General features: G+C 40.1%; 2 protein-coding genes across 2 annotated transcripts; both read right to left on the reverse strand.

The window, feature by feature from the left end:
• Positions 1–3,883: 3,883 nt before the first annotated feature.
• Positions 3,884–4,985, reverse strand: LOC123973879 (trace amine-associated receptor 13c-like). Its single transcript, XM_046054233.1, has 2 exons — positions 4,813–4,985; positions 3,884–4,697 (listed from the first exon to the last, which is right to left on the reverse strand). Exons 1-2 carry the CDS (start codon positions 4,983–4,985, stop codon positions 3,884–3,886), a joined length of 987 nt encoding a protein of 328 aa, XP_045910189.1.
• Positions 4,986–11,320: 6,335 nt separating this feature from the next.
• Positions 11,321–16,177, reverse strand: LOC123973826. The gene is made up of 5 exons (XM_046054151.1): positions 15,938–16,177; positions 15,674–15,794; positions 14,861–15,066; positions 14,414–14,562; positions 11,321–13,958 (listed from the first exon to the last, which is right to left on the reverse strand). Exons 1-5 carry the CDS (start codon positions 16,005–16,007, stop codon positions 13,884–13,886), a joined length of 621 nt encoding a protein of 206 aa, XP_045910107.1. The 5' UTR covers positions 16,008–16,177; the 3' UTR covers positions 11,321–13,883.
• Positions 16,178–19,663: the final 3,486 nt, after the last annotated feature.

Consider the following 19,663-nt stretch of genomic DNA (forward strand, 5'->3'; position numbering starts at 1 on the left):
GTTTAGGGTTTCCTGCCCCCCTCCAAGGAGAGTTCCGATAGGCTGTTTGTAATCTCTGGTTAGTTTCTTTGTCATTTTAACAATTCAGGCACCGAGAGACTTATCTCGGCTGTTGCCAAAGGTGGCCAGTTTTACGATCAACTGTTCAGGAATAGCACTTAGGGAAAATTACCTCTCCACCCCCCTTCCGTTGGGGTCTCTTCAGCCGTCTGTTGTGGATTGATAATTTACCCCCCTGCTTCTCTCTGGGAGAGAAGAGAGGAATTTGGAGTAGCTCCAAATTTATTTAATATAACAGGCACAAATCCACACTGCTGTTCACTACAATAGATACACACACACACACACACACACACACACACAGGTGTGGCACATTAAGATGCTGATCAGACGGCATGAATGTTGCACAGATGTGCCTTAGGCTGGCCACTCGAAAATGTGCTCTTCCATCACACCGCCCAGACGGGGTGTCACCATCCTGCCTGAAAAGCTGCACAGACCAGCTGGCCCCCATCTTCAGACAGATCTTCACCGGATCACTGGAGCTGTGTTAGGTTCCTTTCTGCTTCAAACGCTCCACAATCATCCCAGTCCCCAAAAAACCCTCCATCTCTGGATTAAATGACTTCATACCTGTCGCCCTGACATCTGTAGTCATGAAGTCCTTTGAAAGACTGGTGTTGGCCAACCTGAAGAACATTACTGCTCCATTATCCCTTGCTGGACCTCCTGCAGTTTACCTACAGGGCTAACAGGTCAATGGATGATGCAGTCAACTTGGGACTGCATTACATCCTAGTCTCAACACCTCGACTCTCCAGGGACATTTGCAAGGATCCTGTTCGTGGACTTCAGCTTGCCATTCAACACCATCATCCTGAACATCCTCAGCACCAAACTCACCCAGCTCACTGTGCCAGCCTCCACCTGTCAGTGATATTGATAAACTTCCTGACTGATAGTAGTCAGCAGGTGAGGCTGGGGAACATCACATCCAGCACCCAGACTATTAGCACTTGCGGCCTCTAGGTGTGTGTGCTCTCTGACTGCACCTCAAGAAACCCATCTGTCAAACTCATGAAGTTTGTTGACGACATAAGTCGGCCTACATATGGGAGGTTGATCAGCTGGCTCTCTGGTGCGGCCAGAATAACCTGGAGCTTAACACACTCAAAATTGTGGAGATGATTGTGGACATAAGGAGGTTCCCTCCTACTCTGCCCCCATCACCATTCTAAACAGCCCTTTGTCTGCTGTGGAATCCTTCAGGTTTCTGGGATCCAATATATCTAAAGTGGGAGCCTAACACGGACACCATCATCAAGATGGCCCAGCAGAGGATGAACTTCCTGTACCAGCTCAGGAAGCTCAACCTGCCTAAGGACCTGCTGATCCACTTCTACACAGCCATCATCCAGTCTGTTCTCTGCTCATCTATCACTGTCTGGTTTGGATCTGCCACCAAAAAGGACAGGGACAGACTACAACGTACAGGACTGGAAAAAAGATCATCGGTCCCACCTGCCATCCATTCAGGACTTATACATTTCCAGAGTCAGGAAACGGGCAGGAAACATCACTGCAGATCCATCTCACCCTCCATTCTCCCCTCTAGTAGGCGCTACAGAGCACTGTACGCCAAAACCAACAGACTTAGGAACAGTTTCTTCCCACAAGCCATCACTCTGATGAACAGCTGACTTCTGACTCAGTGTCAGGAACAATTCCTGTGCATTAACCCAGTAATTCTGCCTCTAATCAGCTACCTGTTTACTGACTACCACTTTTTATTTATTAATCATTCTCGCGTTCTCTATTTCAGAGCAGTTCATACTGTTCATATTGTCATATTGTATAATGTATATACTGGATACCAAATCCACCTACCCCAAGTACATATTACTTATTTATTCCAGCATTCTTTGTGTACATGTATGTGTACCTGTATCACATCCACCTCCGACACATAATAATGATAATAATAATGGTAATAATAATTTACTCCAGCATCCTTCGCACTCTGCTCATTGCACTATTGTCTCAATCTGTCTGTATTGTTTTTGTTTAAAGTGTGTCTATATGTGTCTCTATACTGTAGGCTGTGTTTGATTTTTTTTACTGTATTATTGTATAAGTAAGCACATTGTGAGTAATGTACAATCCAGAGTCAAATTCCTCGTATGTGTACATATACCTGGTAAATAAAAGTTGAATGTGATTCTGATTCTTAACCCCTTCGAATAGCCTTTTGTATCTCTTTTGAACTCATAGATCTTAATAGTAATTTAATGTATTACTTTTAATCAGGAGAGACTTGACTGAATTAATAACAATAATTTATTGACATGTGATACATTTGGGTGAGAATGTGGAAAGTCATTTGGCGATTAGACCCCATTGTATTGACAAGGTATTCTGAAGAGGGTGGCGCTGCCAAGGCATAGAAATCCCCCTGATGGAGTCTAAACAGGGGTGGAGAAGATGCTGTAGATCTCGATGAGAAGAGGGAAAGGCTTTTGCTGAGCTGAATTGGGCCTGGATGTGGTGAGCAGGAGGTGAATGGGGTGTAGGAGGGCCACAGCGAATCGTATCAAATGACAGCTGTCAACACAGGAGAGAACAGGGCCGAGAAAACGTAGCAAAAAATGTTTTTCTACAGAAGTGGTGGTGCCTTGAACACACCATCGTGTATGCAAGCGTGCGTAGAGGCAGGGATAGAAAGAGTGAATGAGAAAGATGGAGAAAGAGTTGTGAATAAAAGACGCATGAGGACAGTCTTTCTGGTTGAACTTAGCTAACTAGCTTTAGCTTTATTAAGAGCAATATTAGGAGCTGTGTGCTACACATAACCTGCTCAAGTATTTTTTGGTGGACGATTTTTGTTGATGCAACCCTGGCCCCTGAAATGGCACTGAGGAATAAGACAGTACTGCCAAATCAGCATGGTGAAAAAGTCTAGTCCTTGCTGGTCCATGATTATATATTTTGTAAAGAATAATAAAAAAAAAAAACATTGTGGTTTCAATGCAGAGGTTAAAAAATCCAACATCTGTGATGTGATGGCCAGCTGATCTGAAGGCTGCATTTTTTATGGCTAAAGGTTGCACTTAATGTCTATGAAGATTCTCAGTCATCCAGGTCATAGTTATCCGTGGTCGTTCAGTCTTGGCCACAGGTAGTCTTAACGACTGTAACGACTGTTGTCACAGCAACAAGGAACACTAACGAACCAGCGGTATCGATGACCCGGGATAACGACCCCACTGAGGTTAAATAGCTGAGTTTCCCTGCCAGTCAGTCAGAACTGAAGAAGTCCTTTGGATGAGGGACGAAACGTCTTCCAGTATCTTCAACCAAGTCCAGTTGCCCTTGATTTTAACCTTCGTTGGGTTGCACTTAATGGCATTCTCAACGGACCATGACCAGGAATGGAAAAGCAAGATAACGTTAAAGTAAAAGTAAAAAACATAGTAATTCATGGAGCACACAGGTTACGTGTCAGTGTAACTGTCTGCTGACTTAAGTCATGAAAATGAAAGAATTTCCTACACTGTTGGATATAAACGCCTTCACAATAAAGTTGGGACCTCAAAGTTTCTTTTCAAATGACCTGTGCTTGAATAGACAACCAGCACAAAACAAAAAGTGTCTCGGTCCTGATACTTAGCTGCACAGTAAATCCGACAGGTGGTGCTTTGTCCTAAATAAACGAAAATGAACAAATCCTAAGTAGCCTCAGTGTTGCAGTGAAAATGAAACAGTCAGATAATATTATATTCTAACATACGCAAGTGATCCCCATTATTCCATTACTCCTCATCATGACAGAACATTTTTCTGTTGATGCTGAGGGTCTAATTTCAGACATTCATGCAGAAACTGTCTACAATACGCTGGCCTCACAGGAGTCAGGCTGCAGTATCTTGAGTGTAACAATGAGCTTAATTGATTTTCTAAACCAGGGATAAAAAAGGGCATAGATCACAGGGTTTAGACAGGAGTTAGAATAAAACAAACATAGCACAAATGCAGCAGATGAAGCACTGAGCAAGTTATCTTGACCTGTAACAGCAACACAATAATATGGGCAGAGACACAGTAGAAACAAAAGTACAACAACACCAAGAGTCCTGGCTGCTTTCATTTCAGATTTTTTTGTAGTTATTTTAACTGGCTGCTGGTGTGTGACAGCTGCAATATGAGAACGCATTGCACGAGCCTGAGACACAGCCACCACAAATACTCTCATATACAGAACTATGATGACAGTAATGGGAACAATGAAGGAAAAAATAAGATCTGCAAGTCCAGCAAAGTAGTTAATGACAAATATACACTCTCCAAAACAGGAGGTGTATCTGTGTGGTTTCCAGATGTCCTTCAGAATCAGACTTTGAAAGATCACAGAACATATCCAACACAGAGAAACACAGACTTGAACTCTTTTTTGAGTGACTTTGGTGGAGTAATGCAAAGGATGACAAATAGCCACGTAGCGGTCAATAGAAATGAGCACCATGTTTCCTACTGAGGTAGAGGTAATAATGTATGCTATATACTGATACAGAGCACACATGAGGTCTCCGAGGTACCAACAGCCGTCTATGAGCATAATTTGAAAGAACATGAGGAAGGCCACAAAGAAATCTGAGACAGCCAAAGAGAGGCAGAGGAGGTTGGTGGGCGTGTGGAGCTGCCTGTGGAGGAAGACAAGCAATAAATGTATCATTATTTATAGTATCGATCATAATTCATTCAAAAGCAGACAGAGCAAAGACTGATATACAATATTTGGAAAAATGACTCTAGTACTTGAAGTGGGAGATAGAGATGATGACCAGCAGGTTAAGAGCTACAGTGAGTAGAACGATGGAGGACAGCAGAATGTAAATCAGCATGCCCTCAAAGTGAGGAAGCTTCAGCTTTGTGCAGGAGGTGTTGAGAAGCTGTGGAAAGCAGAGTTCACTTCCCTCCAGGGTTTGCATCACTGGAGACAGGAAAAGCTGCTGAGCTCTATCAGCTTTTTGACCAAAGCTTTCTGTCTTACAACTGATTTATCTCTATCCTCCCCACCCACCCCTCCTTCCTCCTCACCCCTGCTGCTGTTTTTCTCTCCATAGAGACTGAAGCACTATGACTTCTGCTTTCCTTCCAATCCTCTCTGCAATTCAGATTTGTTGGTTATATTATCAACCTAATCCTTGTTTTAAAAAAAAAAAAAAAAGTTTTACTATCAGAATGAGCTTTTTTGGCCAAGTATGTGTACACATACAAGAAGTTTGTCTAGCTGTTTACATGGAACGTTATCACAGTTTATATGGACGTTCAGAGTAAGAGCTAGGGCCACGATGATATAATGAGCAGTGCTGACAGTTGGGTTAGTGCCTAGTATCAGCAATTCAGGGAGTTTTGGTGTTTAACATAAGGAATGCACAGCGTAAGGATTATTAATCGTTCTGTATCCTGCATTTGGAGTGATGCATTTAAAACTGTTTTTTTTTTATTTGGGCATGCATTTAAGATTATGTAAGAGAAGGGATGTTTATTTATTTTGTTTGAGAAGTGTGGCAACTATATTTGGGCTTTATGCGTTAAACATTTAAAGGGGCATTATGTAATTTTCAGCGGCCGCTAGCGGTGCAGTTCTAAGATTGCAACCAGGTGTGTGCTCGTACGCGTGCTCACTTGAACTCATGAGTGAGCATAATCCAAAATACAAGCACTTTCATACAGAAATACCACAATAAACGCAGGAACACCGGCATGCAGGCTGTGGATTTTCACCAGACATGTTCAGGCTCTGTTACTTCAATGTTCCTGTCTCAGAGGCAGATCAGCAACGGCGCCGTACCTTTCAGTCAGCGGAGCGAGCCGCACATCTCCCGAAAAAAGGCAGTGTGACAGCGGCTATATACAGACAGGGAGAACACACAGAGCTGGAAACTCCAGTACAGTTACAGTAATAGTTTCATCAGCTGCAGGTTGAACTAATCCATGCTCGTTACATGATCACGTTACATTTACTGCATTTAGCCGATGTGCTACAGCATAAGCTTGCCTGCTGCTTTTCAGTAACTATTTATCTGTGAATATGTCACCGGAGGCTCAGCAATATCAGCACAGCTACATGTACTGGATTATAATGAAACGGTTAGTGAGCTGGAATGGATATTATAATGAGATTGTGTCACACTTTAACAGTTAGACCGCAGTAAGTAACTTTACTGTAACTAGTGTTAGTGGGCCCCTTCCTTCCTCTCGGTTGTTGTGACCGTTGTGTTGCAGTGTTTTATGTTACGTGGGTCACATTAGTTACAGAGAGGTGCAGAACCTGTGTATCTGAGTATTGGTAAAACCAGAATAAACATAAACTGAACGTTACGAAGAAAACAGCAGCAGGTCCGAGCTACTGTAGTGTTAGCTGGCTGCGTCACTATAGGCTAATGTTAGTAAACAAATTGCTCCACATTTGCTTTTTGCCGTAACATTAGCAACTGCTCGGCGTTAGCCGGCGAGCTAACGTGACTTTCTCTGTGTTTCTCCAGATTCTCTAATGTTCACTGTGTTTTTACTCAACATCTTCTGAACCTGTTTGGTCTGATGGGCTTCAGCACATAAACCTTTGTTGTTTTGTTTGGAGCTGGTTGTTTTATGGTGTTAGTAGACTGCATGTCGTTCGTTGCCATGTAGTTGTTGTAGTCACAGAGAGGCTCGGGAGTGCGCGCAGAGCTGAATCCGAAAAGCAGAATAGTGGCTGAAGCAAGCAACGGAGAAAACAGGCGTGTGCTTCATTTCTAAGTGAGTTTTGAGCCCACTGACAAACTTACATATAATCCCTTTTAAAGGATTCTACTAACATGAGTTATAGAGACCTGCATGATATGCTTTATTACCTTATTTGGAGAATTGTTTGTGAACTGAGGCAAAGGGGTGTTGCACCTACTGGACAGCAGGAACCATCTACCCATAAAAGGAAAAGGTAATGTAAAAATCAATGTGATGATCAAGTCCTAATAGCCAATGACTGAGAAAAGAGTGGGGTCCTCCCTGTCTATTTTTTTTTTTATGTAAGTTGCTGACCCTAGAGCTCTGCACAAACTTTTTTGGGCTTGTTGAAAAAAAAATAAGTTTCTCTTTGGGTGGACACCTTAAGAAAACTAGAAAGAGTTTCTCTTTTCTTTTTTGTCTTCTTCCCCCTCTTCTTGACTTGGTAAGTTAATATTTACTTACTTTAACATCCACACCGCCTTCATTAACACATTACAGATAACCAGCAAACTGGCCCTTTGAGGAGCTCATTCCAGGTTATGTGTTCAGTGCTCTGCTCTCTGGAATCTAAAGCGAGAGGGGGAGAGGGGTTGACTAGGGAACTTTTGAATCTGGAGTTAGAAATTCAATACAGACAGTCAGGCCAGTACCTAGTGTTGAAACTAGCTTGATATCAGAGGTCAGACATCAAGTGGTATCTGAATTCATAATGTGCTAAGGGCACCTGGAGATGGTGACCTGAGAGAGGGGGGTTCCTTGCATTGGGCCACTTGTTGCTACACGACTGTGTTAAAATGCCCAACCTTACAGCAGAATTAGACATTGTTTACATGTTTACAGCCTGGTTCAAAAAGTGGTTTTATTGTATGAAGCTAATTTTGTTTAAATTATATTGAACCTCAAAGTTCTGCATCTTTAGGTGCGTAGCTGCTTTGAGAGACAGGTGTTGGAATGACTTACTGAAGAGAACATACATCCTGTCAAATTAGGGAGAACACAGCAAAAAATATGGCCTGAGAAAGCGACGCAACGACCGAGTTTGCGGAGCAGAGGTTTTGCAAGAGAAGGCGATATTTCAACGGGGACGCAGAGGATGACCAGATCCAGGATAGCAGACTGCGCTTTAAAACAGATGTATATTTTTACATCCTCTGTTTTTGTGAGGCAGTTTGCCCAATTTTTTTGAAGTCTGAAAATCGACTTTCAAACTGTTCGCAATACTTTGCCCAAAGCGGTTTGAGCACCCAGTAGCTGAGGAGAAAATGCTTGAGCTGACACTTTTCTACTCAGAAGACATACCCAAACCAGAGGATGCAGTGGACAAGTTTCGCTCTTTTCATGCAATGTGTTCCGAGTTAGACATGGATCTTACCACCGATACAGTGTTAGAAGGGGTTATGCCTGAGATAAGCTAGTGCTGAGTGTCTGTGTTTATGTTGAGTGCCACTAATTGAGAGAGTGCAGCCTTCATGACCTGTTCAAGATGCTGTCGATCAGCCGTCGCTATTCACCTGTCAGCAAGGCGCTGTCCTTGGTGCTGAACCATTTTTACTTGACATGCAAGTTGGCTTTGTTCTTCAATACAAGGTTGTCTCAAAGTGTGGTTTTTTTCTATGTTTTATTAGACAAATGCTTACTTGGCTCAGTAAGTGAAACATTTTAACATGTAGAATAATTAGTTATTTTATGTTATTTTTTAAAAAAATGTTTTAATTTTCAACAGGCCCCCTAACAAAAATCTGCCCCCACTGTGTTTTGAGTCTAGCTCCGCCACCGTGTATAGCCCAATATAAGTCTACAGATGTTTTTTTATCTGAATCAGTCCTAGCATGCAAAACACATAAATTCATGTCAGTGGTAATAGTAAAAGCCTATATTTGTGAAACTCAGTGTTTCTTGTAAATAATCACAATTATAGTCAAAGAAATGTTTTTTATAGCATAGTCAGGCATGATATTTATGTGATTATAGACAATATTGTAGTATTGTTCTGCTCTGTGTCCTAGATTTTAACTAATCCAGCCATTTTACCAGTTTAAATATCTTTAAAGAGGACGGCAATCAGTTTTTAGCAGACGATCACTTATTGGCATCAGACTTGTCGACGGTAACATTATACTGGCTGCCCCATACTAGGACTTCACATGTCCAAAAACCTCGGAGCAAATTTTTAACCCGTGTGTCTGCAACGCACCTGTCTCTCCAAGCAGCTACGCCCCTAAAGATGCAGAACTTTGAGGTTCAAGAGATTAAGGTTGTGTGCGCAGCAGTGGACATAAAATGCCTTGTCTGAGAAATTTTGCTTGACCCTGGCTTGCAGCCCAGACATCGTTCTGGCCCCAACATATGCCTGTTCCCTTATATCACTTACATTGAGACCAAAGTCATTTGTCAGCGAATTACGCAGAAGATCATAAAAGGACGCTGCACTGCCATAAGGTAACTCCTCAAATTTAATAAAACGCTCAATGCTGCTGCCTGTTTTGGTGACATATCTCAGTGAAAGAGAAAACTGATCGATTCACGAAAAACTTAGCACAATAATCGATGATGTAAAATCAGCAAAGTGTCTCTTTGTAAAGAGCTGCAATGAGCTTGTTTTGGGACTGGTGACTGACATAACTCACTCGGCTGACCGGGTTACTCAGGCTCGAGGATGGAGTCCTAATGATCCAGCACCTTCCGGGGCTGTTTTCATTTTGACTGTTGTGTTGAGTCGTGGATGATGAGAAATAAGATGTTAGAGGAGCACATGTTGCAACCACCCTTCTCTTACTCTCTCATTCCTTTCGTTTTAAAGCGCCCAATTGCTGTTAATTGTTATTCTTTTGCTGGCTTATCATTGACAGCAGGAGTGAAGTGACTGGTACGTTTGAGAACAACTTTTCATTTGTTGGATGAACTATCTAATGGCAGAGTGATTAGTGCTTTTGCGCGCCTTCTATAATGCGTTCAAAAGACATAAGTCTCGCAGTCCATTGGGGGCCCCCGCCCAGTCGGGGCCATGGGTCGGCTGTAGCCACGCTATCTCCGCTTATGGCTATACAATAATTTTATGGCAGACGATCACTTTTGGCAAGACACCGGCAAGCAATACAAAGTAGCATATAGCCTTCTTAGCCTCTTTGGATAGGTGGTTTCAGCAACTAGGTACCTCAGCTCCACCCACGACCCACCTCTTTGCCCATTTATAATGATCCAGTAGTGACCCGCGCTGCCAAGATGGCAATTTTGATATCCAAACATTTCCAGGTTTGACCACTACATAGAACATGCATGCAACAATACAATGATTCAAGGCTGCAGCCACTAACAGCTACTCCCATCAGGCTTGGCTTTTTGCATGAGACACGTGACCGGTCCTGATTCGACTTTGGTGACTTTTGGTTTAAAAAAAAGAAAACAGTTTGTTTCATGGCAGAGAGCACAGACCAGGAGTTTTTCAGTTTGAGACGGAGGTAGAAGACGTCATTAGTAAGTGTGATGCTTACAAATTGGCATCTTACAATATCTTCTCTCCATCTCTCACTTTCATACATGCGCACACACTTTCTACCTGATGGACACAAGCCCATGAGACTGGATTTGTGCCAAGCACTAAACAAAACAAACTTTCACATACTGCTAATGCCCCCTCATGAATCGCTCTCATCAAGGATTCACACCTTCTTGTCTCAATGTCAGATGATTGCAAACTCTAACCTCAGAGGGATCCTTCCAATCAGAGGTGTTAAGAAAAATACCCATCTTCCAAAGTAAACATGTGATGTAAAATCCACACAAGAGCACATGATGCAAACTCTTTTACGAGGCAAAAAATGTACCATAGCCACGGATGATGCAACCTCGCCTGATGAGACCAACAGCTGAACACAGTCATCAGTACATTCAATGTTTTTTTAATGTAGTTAAGTCTAAACTCTCCATAATAGACAGTGATGGTCAAATTTCATGGCACTGTTTATTCTTAAATACCTTTTTAAAGTAAGTCCATGCTCTGATTGATGGCTTAACGGTGCGGTTCAAAAAGGTACATTTACTATCGTCATTGGACGCATCGGTCAGAATGCATAGAAGGAAGCCAGGAAACTTGGTATATCCTCTGAATAAACATTTTATTTCTTCCAATTTAGATGATGCATTTGTCAACATAATCAGGAAAGAACACACATGAGTTGTTCAAACAGAACTGCTGCAACTTCCATGTGGAAGTGGAAAGAGTGAGTGAAAGGGAGTGCAGTCCTTAAATAGTGTGAACAGGTGAACTCAATCAAGTCAATTAGGAGGAATGAAAGGTGAGGATCTTTACTACAATAGTAATGTATATTTTATATTGGAAAATCCTTCAGTGAGCCTTACTAAAAATATCCCATACCTCTCACCTGCAGTCCCTCAGAAGAGGCCTTGTCCAATACCTATCACATTTCTCTACTCTCTCCTTAGCAGCTCATTGCCTCTGAAATCTTAAGAGTTAAATACAACCAAAATTGTCTCGAATATTGTCTCGAATAATAATAAGAAAACCAAACAAACTGACTGATCATTTATTGAATGTGCAAAGTAATGAGAGACAAATAGATGCAGCAAAAAAAACATAAAAAGAAGCTCATTGACTATGGTGTGGCGTTACAAACATTACCAGTGCTTGTATTAAACAATCATTATTATTACTGATTATTTAAAGTCCATCTTTATGTAATATGCTCACATTCCCTATGTACAGTAAAAGAGTTAGTGATTAGTTCGTACGTCCATACTGCAAAAGATGAGGGACTCAATTCAAACTCCTGTGTAAAAATGCATTCCAGAGCCAAATCAAGTTGGTATTGTTCAAACTAATATTCTTTTTAGATCCCTGGCTCCTTCTGTCCACATGTCCAAAATGTCCTTGAGCAAGCTTTGTCTGATAACATAGAAAAGTGGCATATAAATGCATGTTACCATTTCTTTCTTGCTGTGCCCAGTGGAGGGAGACTTATGCATATAAATTTGTTGCTAAGCCACAGTCAGTAAACTTACATGTAACTGCCAGGACAGAGATGCCTACTTGATTAGGCAAACTCACACTGCTGAAGCCTCATATTAGCTTCACCTCAGATTTAGAATGTATTTTTGCACAGTTTAGCACGAGTGAGAATAACTGACATCATTTACTACTTAGTCAAACACTTTGTAAATTGAGGTATGTTGTGATATTTTTGTGAAATGTATCTTTAAATCTTCAAGATTTGCATCATTATTAAATAGTATATTGAGTTTTCGGTACCGCATATAATATATTACACCTTTTACTTATCACTCTTAACGGGTCATAACTAACATTTTGTAAATTTGTTCAATTAGCTACGCAGCAGTTTCATTCATCAATTTCTGGATGTAGATGTTTAGATAAAAACAACTGATCTCCATGTAGGAAGTAGATTGTGTGGGGCAACCCGTTTCAAGTTGGTGATGCATTAAACTCAATTTAGTAAACAAGTTTAAAGTTACAACCAGGTGGTACAACTGGCTCTAGGTACCAAAATAAAATACAAGATGAAGCGAATCTGATTCAATCCCCTCAAAAGCTGAAGGAGGATATTCAAGGGCAGGACCACACCTAGACTCATAGTAGGCGGGCCCATCACCTCTAATTCAGGCCCATCCCATAAGGGATGAGTAAATGGCATTAATTTGTCGATGAATTGCGGATCAAGTCTTCTCCCATCAGTAAAGCCCTAAAGTACTACTAGAGACTGGACAGAGGCTCAAGGATTAAATCATCTCCTGGGACAACCAGGGGCCAGCAAAAATATATGGTAATAAAGAAAAATATTAATAAAAATAATAACATTGTAATGTGTGAGTGCATGAACACCAACAAGCAGTTCAAATTACACTGTATAAAATAAAGTACATTAAATACGCAATGGAATAAACAAAATTGTGGTAAATAACCATTTACAGTATAATGCAAATTTAAGGCATGTGGAAAAATACTATTTGGGAGGTTCGGGTGTTATCCCCTTTGACTATTGTATGTATTGTCCTCAATGCTGTAAGGCCAGATGTATTTTCCTTTGCAAAGGTGACTTTGGAAGCCATGGGAGGCAAGTGAGGATAAAGAATTCTGGTGATACATTTTCTAAGTCTGATTTAAAATGTTGTGTGTGATATCCTTTACATTTTACATCCCTCACTGTAATGTTACATAACTAAGCTAACACACAATATATGAGAGTGCATGGGGAAATTAAAACTCTTCTGAAAGATTGCTTTTAGACTTACTTAGAGCATGGGATTGTGGAGCACTTCAGCGTCTTGTGGCTGAAGTGAGCATTTCAACAATAAACCTTTTTTACCTGCCAGAACCTTTTTTCAAAGATTAAAAAATGTAAGGATTATTCTTTCCCCCCCCCCCCACCTGTTTTTAGGTCATGAACACAGGTGAGAAAACAGTTTCAGACATTTTTTCTCACTTGCCTCTCGGGGCTTCCACAGTTCACTCAAGTGATATTCGCTCACTCTATCACTTGGTGTCAGTGAACTGCTATAACTGACAAGCCAACCGTTTGCTCAATCACAATAGCTCCTGGAGTTTTTATATTTTCTTTCCATAGGCATTTTTTATCCAGTGAACACTCCAGTGAAAAAAAATGGAATTGATGATAATTGATTAATATAAAGCTCTCTGAGCTACGGTAAGTTACTTGAAAAAAATCAAGTACCAGTTAGGGATACAAACCAGCTTGAAACCCTCAACCATAATAAATATTTAGTTTATAAAGCTGTGGAGATATACATGAAATCACTCAGTGCAAGCATTATATAGGATCCTTTAAGTTGGATGTTGGAAGCATTGATTTGAATAGGGTAAAATTAATAACTAATTGTACATATCAAATCCATATAATGGATAATATCATGGTGCCACATTGCATACAGCTATATAAAGAGAGACGAACAGATGTACCGTGGCAGACAGCATCACTTTAGTCTTTGTCTCACCCTGCTGCATCCTACCCTGCAGTAGTCCAATTTTTTTCAGCTCAAAAAAGAGACAAAAGGGCAAAAAAGAGCAAAAGTGTGACACCAGCTGGCGAAGAAAGATGAGTCAGCCAGTCACATTAAATGTCTTAAGGTTGATTCCTTGGCAAAGGAGCTTTCCTCATTTCTACATAGGTGGAGTTCTCGGGCTCTTTGTCAGTGCACTGAAACACAGAAACAGAAAAGTAACAGATTTCTTAGGATTTTTCTTATCTTAGTGAAATGGCAGGCCATGTTGCCACAACAGATGCTTTTCCTCTACCTCTGATATGAGGCCATGGCAATAAAAAAAAAACAACAAAAAAAACGTATTACGGGCCTTAAAAAACTACTAGTTGTAGCTGCTAAAGCCTTTTCAGTTCAAAAAAACCACTTAATTGACCCTTTCTTTCAAAAACATTCCTCAAAATTAAAACTCAGATTGATTTATTGAACACATTTCTTTTAAACTTCTATACAACTTACAACAACAAAAACCCCCAAAACCATGTTCCTCTCAGTGTGTCTGAGTAAATGCTAGTGTACTTTAATGTATTATTCAGAATACACTTTAGTTCAGTCACAATGGCCACTTGAAATGCGTGTGCGGATACAGATAGTAAGTCAGACAGATATTTACCCTCAGTCTGATGTAGAAGGATGTGATGATGCAAGTGCACAGAAACATCAGAGCCAGCAGACCAATCAGAATAATCAAGAGCAGACCAGACTGAGGTGGAGGTGGAGGAGGAGGAGTAGGAGTAGGTACACAGATTGCTTCCTTTTGACCTGATTAAACATGTATTAGACATGTCCTGTTTGTATTTTACTGGTTTACACACAAATATGGTGTTGACGTTATGAACCTATTTTCTAGCTCGTACGTTTAGCACAAACTCAAATATCATAACCAGGAAGTGAATATTTGAAATAAAATTTCATATTTCATGTACTGTTGAGTAAACAAACTGTTCATTCAGTTGGTGAAGATGAAAGGGTAAATAACTGTTTTTACTATGGGTTTCATTTAATTGAGGTACAGTAACTGTGTATAGAATATAAAAATCACCCAAATAGTTAAACATACCTGGCAGTAGTACTGTTGGCGTTCCTTTCTCTGTGTAATCTAGATTACCTTTTTTCACTGTGAACTCACACTCGTATTCAGTGTTCATGGCCTCCTGCCCAACATTGAGCATGATGAAAAGCCACTTGTATTGGTTCTCTTCATGCATGATAACGTCCTCACACTTTTCCATTCCCTTCTGACAGAGCATTTTAGGTCTGTCTTTTCTGAGAGTAGACAAAGATATATTAGAGTATGTCTGCAGTCTTTAATTAGGTTAGTTGACGAATGAGAGAAATAATTAACCATTTTGGGGAAATACACATTCTTTCGCTTTCTTGCCAAGAGTTAGATGAGAAGACCACACACTGTCACGAGAGTGGTATCAATCTTATCATCTTACTCTAAATGTTAAAATATTTGGTGCCCAATAACATTGTAAAGTTGTACAAGGCTAACACAGGCACAGCGACATGTTTTTTGTTCTTGCACCCGTTTGGTTCATTTACTGTTGGTTTCCAGCTGGTCAGACCACCTCACAAATACAGGCATAAACATCTGTCTACTTGGCTTCTTATTAGGCATTTCATGCTGCAACTAAGGACATTAATAGTTAGCTATTTCTGTAATATGTTTAGGGAAAGAAAGTTCAATGAAATAAGACCTTCAGACACTGATACCATAGAGAAAATAGACACAAAGAAGTTCAAATTGAAGATAGTAAGAGTCACCATGCAGGTGGAAAAGCATTAACTCCCTTAATTTGTATATTTCACAACTCAGCATCCTATCAACACGCAAATATCACTAATTGAATGACATCAGGATACATACACTGGTTTTCTGTTGAGTCGAACATCTTGAACAGAGCTATCTTTTGCGTCGTGTTCACAGCTGATAAAGACTGACCCATCTGGGTTTACAGTCTGATTGCGTGGCTGAATCACCTTAAAACCTGATGAATAAAAAGCTTTCAGTGGATCATTAGGTGAATTATTAGTATTCTTATTACTATAATACAACAAATAAAAGTTTGAAATAAAAATAACCCCCACATAAATTCCTATAGACAATAGATTGTGAATTGGAGAGTCCTACCATGGCTTCGGTGGAAGATGAAGATGAAGCTCAGATAAACTGTTAAGATTTTGAAGCTACAAGCTGTCATCTCAGCGTTTCTGCTTCTTCTCACACTGAAAACTGGATAGGACCTAAAAAACTATCACAGTAGAGTTAACTAACATCCCAGCCACAAACCTATAACTTCATTCTAATGCTGAGCGATCTATAAAATAGGAAAAACTGATGTTGGACTTGATGTTGATCTAACCAAGTTCTGTGTTTCTATGGTGCCTACACTTCTTTGCTGTCCTGCCTCCACAGTCTCCACTTATAAACTGTCACTGAAACGGTTTCTGTGGGTTGCACATTTTCCTGTAGCTATCACTCGTCATGAAAAAACTTGTCATTTTCTTCTTTCATAGACCAAGGGTAAATCAGACCACTTCCTGCACAGCAGGAAGTATAATATATTTCTTTCTGCGGAACTTTTTAGAATTTGCAAGTAAGGGGCACAAGTAAGGGAGGAAAAAACAGTGTTTAACACCTATAGTTAGCTCTTCATCATACATTCCTGAAATGGTTCAGACATGTTGGAGGCGAGCTATTCCCAACACCATGAATCCTGACTTTACATGTACAGTTGAATATGATACCACTACAGGCTCCATTTTAGTGCATCTTTGACCAAAAGGTCAAGTGCTGCAACAATTAGTCAATTAATTGATTGGCTGATCGACAGAAAATCAATCAGATTTTGACATATGCCAAACACTTGATAGGTCCGGGTTCTAAAATGTAAAATCACTGTAGTTCAAACAACCGAAGACGTCACTTTGTGCTTTAGAAGATCTGACGGAGGTTTTCTGTCACCCATTTCCCCAGGCCCGCCATCTCTATTAAGCTTTATTGCCATTCTCCACCAGAAGCCCTCAGTTTCCCACCTCCTCCTGCTCACTTGTTTCTCATTCCCCAAGTACCCCTTGTCAGTATTTAAACAAGCCCATCTCCACCTGCTCTTTGCCAGATTGTCCATATAGCTTCATGCCTTTGCTTTCCAGCCTCTGAAACCTCTACCTGAACCCTTATCTACACCTGCCTGATCCGTTACATTGGTTCTCATTTGCTATTCCTGTGAACTTATGTATGATTTTTTTTTTTTTATTTATTTTAAATAGGAATGTTAAGAACTCCCAGTATTCACCCGTTAGACTTCTGCCTCTAACCCAATACAGTGGGGGTGAATGAATCTGGGTTTCTGGTGGTCAAAACACTGAATATCTCCTTTCAGAAACAATGTCCTGGTTGGTAAAGATCAGTGGTGGAAGAAATCTTCAGATCCATTACTTAAGTAAAAGTAGCAATACCACAAGTACAGAAGTATTAACAACAAATGTACTTAACTATGTTATTTTAATGTCCACTGCCACTCAAATGTATTTTGCTTGTTACTTCTCTTTTTTTAAAACTGAGTTTTGGAAGAGTATGTGGCTGAAAGTAAGCATGATTTTGTGACAACATAAGTTATCTGTCAATCCTGATCCTGTATGAAACTTATACGTGTGATGTGGAAACTTGAATCCTCCAGTGCACAAACACTTTTCAGTGAAGTAAGGGACATCTGGTGTCCTGCAGGTAAACTTTTTGAAAAGACAAATATTTGTCTTTGTATTTTATACAATGTTGGGTTTATTCATTTACTGTATATCAGCGCACCATGTCATGAATATAGGTTTTTAAAATATCTGTCTGAATATAACTAGTAATTATTGCCATCACATAAATGTAAAGGATGTAAAATGTAATAAAAGTACATTTGCCTGAACTGTGGATTACATGTATGTAAGTAATTATATCAAAAAATTATAATATTCCACCACTCTACAACAGCTAAAGATTACCCAGACCTCAGTGACATAACTGTTGAGTGGAATAAGGAGGAAAATGTGTGTGTTTTGTATTTTTGGTTGTCATCACTTTCCATTAAAATTGGGCCTTTGATTCTATCTGATGAAACAAGTCAGCAGTGTTAGTCCACATCCTGTTTTTCACTGTGCTTATGTAAAATCTTGGTGCATGAGTATGTGAGACAAATAGAAACCACAGACAGAATCAGCATTAAAAGACTTCTGCTCTCCAATTGGTCCATCTGAGATTTGCTCTTTCTTTGAGAGAAGATAAAATAAAGAGCTTATTCGGGGCTCTTCTGTCAAAAACACTTTTTTTCCTGTTTTGGGGGGGGGGGGGTTTATGTGTGAGAGAACAATTGTCTTGTTAACCTTCCATAACCAGGTACGTCAAGTAAAAAATAAATAAAAATTTAGTGACTATTTTACAGCTATATCTGCAAGACACTGAACCCCAAATTGCTCTTGATAGCTAGACAAATAAATACATAATTGCAGCCTGTTAATGTTTTTCCTTCTTTAAGGGTAATATCACACAGGGTTCTCCAGGTGACATTAGGTGACATCATTTGCTAAGCTAAAATACACTCCAAAACAATAGGTCAAACTATTTCTCTCCTCTCTGCATGCTTGGTTGACTGTGTGACACAGCTGCCTTCGTGAGGATGAATTTTGTGGTCCACCTCCTAGGTAACACACAGTCAATTTTATCTTTGTTTTGTTTCAAACAGATGGACTGACTGGCTTTTAACTAGGTTAACTTAGATAAGCATAGCGTCTTGTTTTGAACAAACATCCAATACAAGCTTCACACACGTATCGAGGGGTGAGCAATATCCTTATTTGGACATCGAGTGAATCTCTGTAAGTATATAGTAATTGTAAGTCGCTTTGGATAAAAGCGTCAGCTAAATGATAAATAATTTTTTTATTATTTATTCTTCCCAAACAGGCTTCAATAAATATTGCTGCTTAAGACATCCTGAGTTTCCTAAAATCTTTTTCCATTAGCAAAAGTTGACAAAAGCTCACAAGAATTTCCTTTACAGTTTATTAAAATTGCCAACAAGCGTTCTTCACTTTTTCAAAACTCTTCACACTGTTACCACAACAGAAGTCTGTAGACCAAATTGAGACTGACTCTTGCCTTGCTGTAATCCAAAATGCATTTATTTAACACAAGATACATTCAGTGACCACAGCTTTAAAAATTCAAGAATTCTTTTCCCACTCATAGTCAACCACAAGAAAAACCAAATTACAAACCCCATTGAAATACATTCAAAATCCTAAAAAAGATGGAGACAAATAGTGAAATAGTATTGATTGAAATCATGTAAATGATACCAACGACAGGTCATTCCCATCTCAGTTAGAGCCCTATCCTGGTCTTTTCACCTAGTGATCTCATTACCACCTATAAAAAAAAGAGACATCCTGGGATTTTCCACTTCCACTTCAAAATGGAACCTGCAAGTGACGGAGGAGAAAGAGTGGTACAGAGAGGAAGAGGATTCTGCATACGTGGTGGTGAAAGACAACAGCAGACATGATCAAGAGCTGTAGTCTCTGATGACATTAGGGCAACTGATTGACCAGGTCATCAACCATGGGCCAGTCTCAGAGAGCAGCCAAATGTGGCCCGCTCAACGGGGGCATCAATTGTCAGAATCTTCCAGTGAACCAACTGGTAAAATATGTATTCTGAAAAAGGCACAACTGCATATTATCAACATTAAAATCTATTGCTTGTGTGTAATTCTTGTTTGTCTTCTTTAGGACCCAATGACCAACCCCACAGGGGGGATTTCTTTTACAGAGTCATGAAGCTGGAAGCCCATCACATACCCCATGTTTT

This window comes from Micropterus dolomieu, linkage group LG07 (assembly GCF_021292245.1).
Source record: "Micropterus dolomieu isolate WLL.071019.BEF.003 ecotype Adirondacks linkage group LG07, ASM2129224v1, whole genome shotgun sequence".
Classification (NCBI taxonomy): domain Eukaryota; kingdom Metazoa; phylum Chordata; class Actinopteri; order Centrarchiformes; family Centrarchidae; genus Micropterus; species Micropterus dolomieu.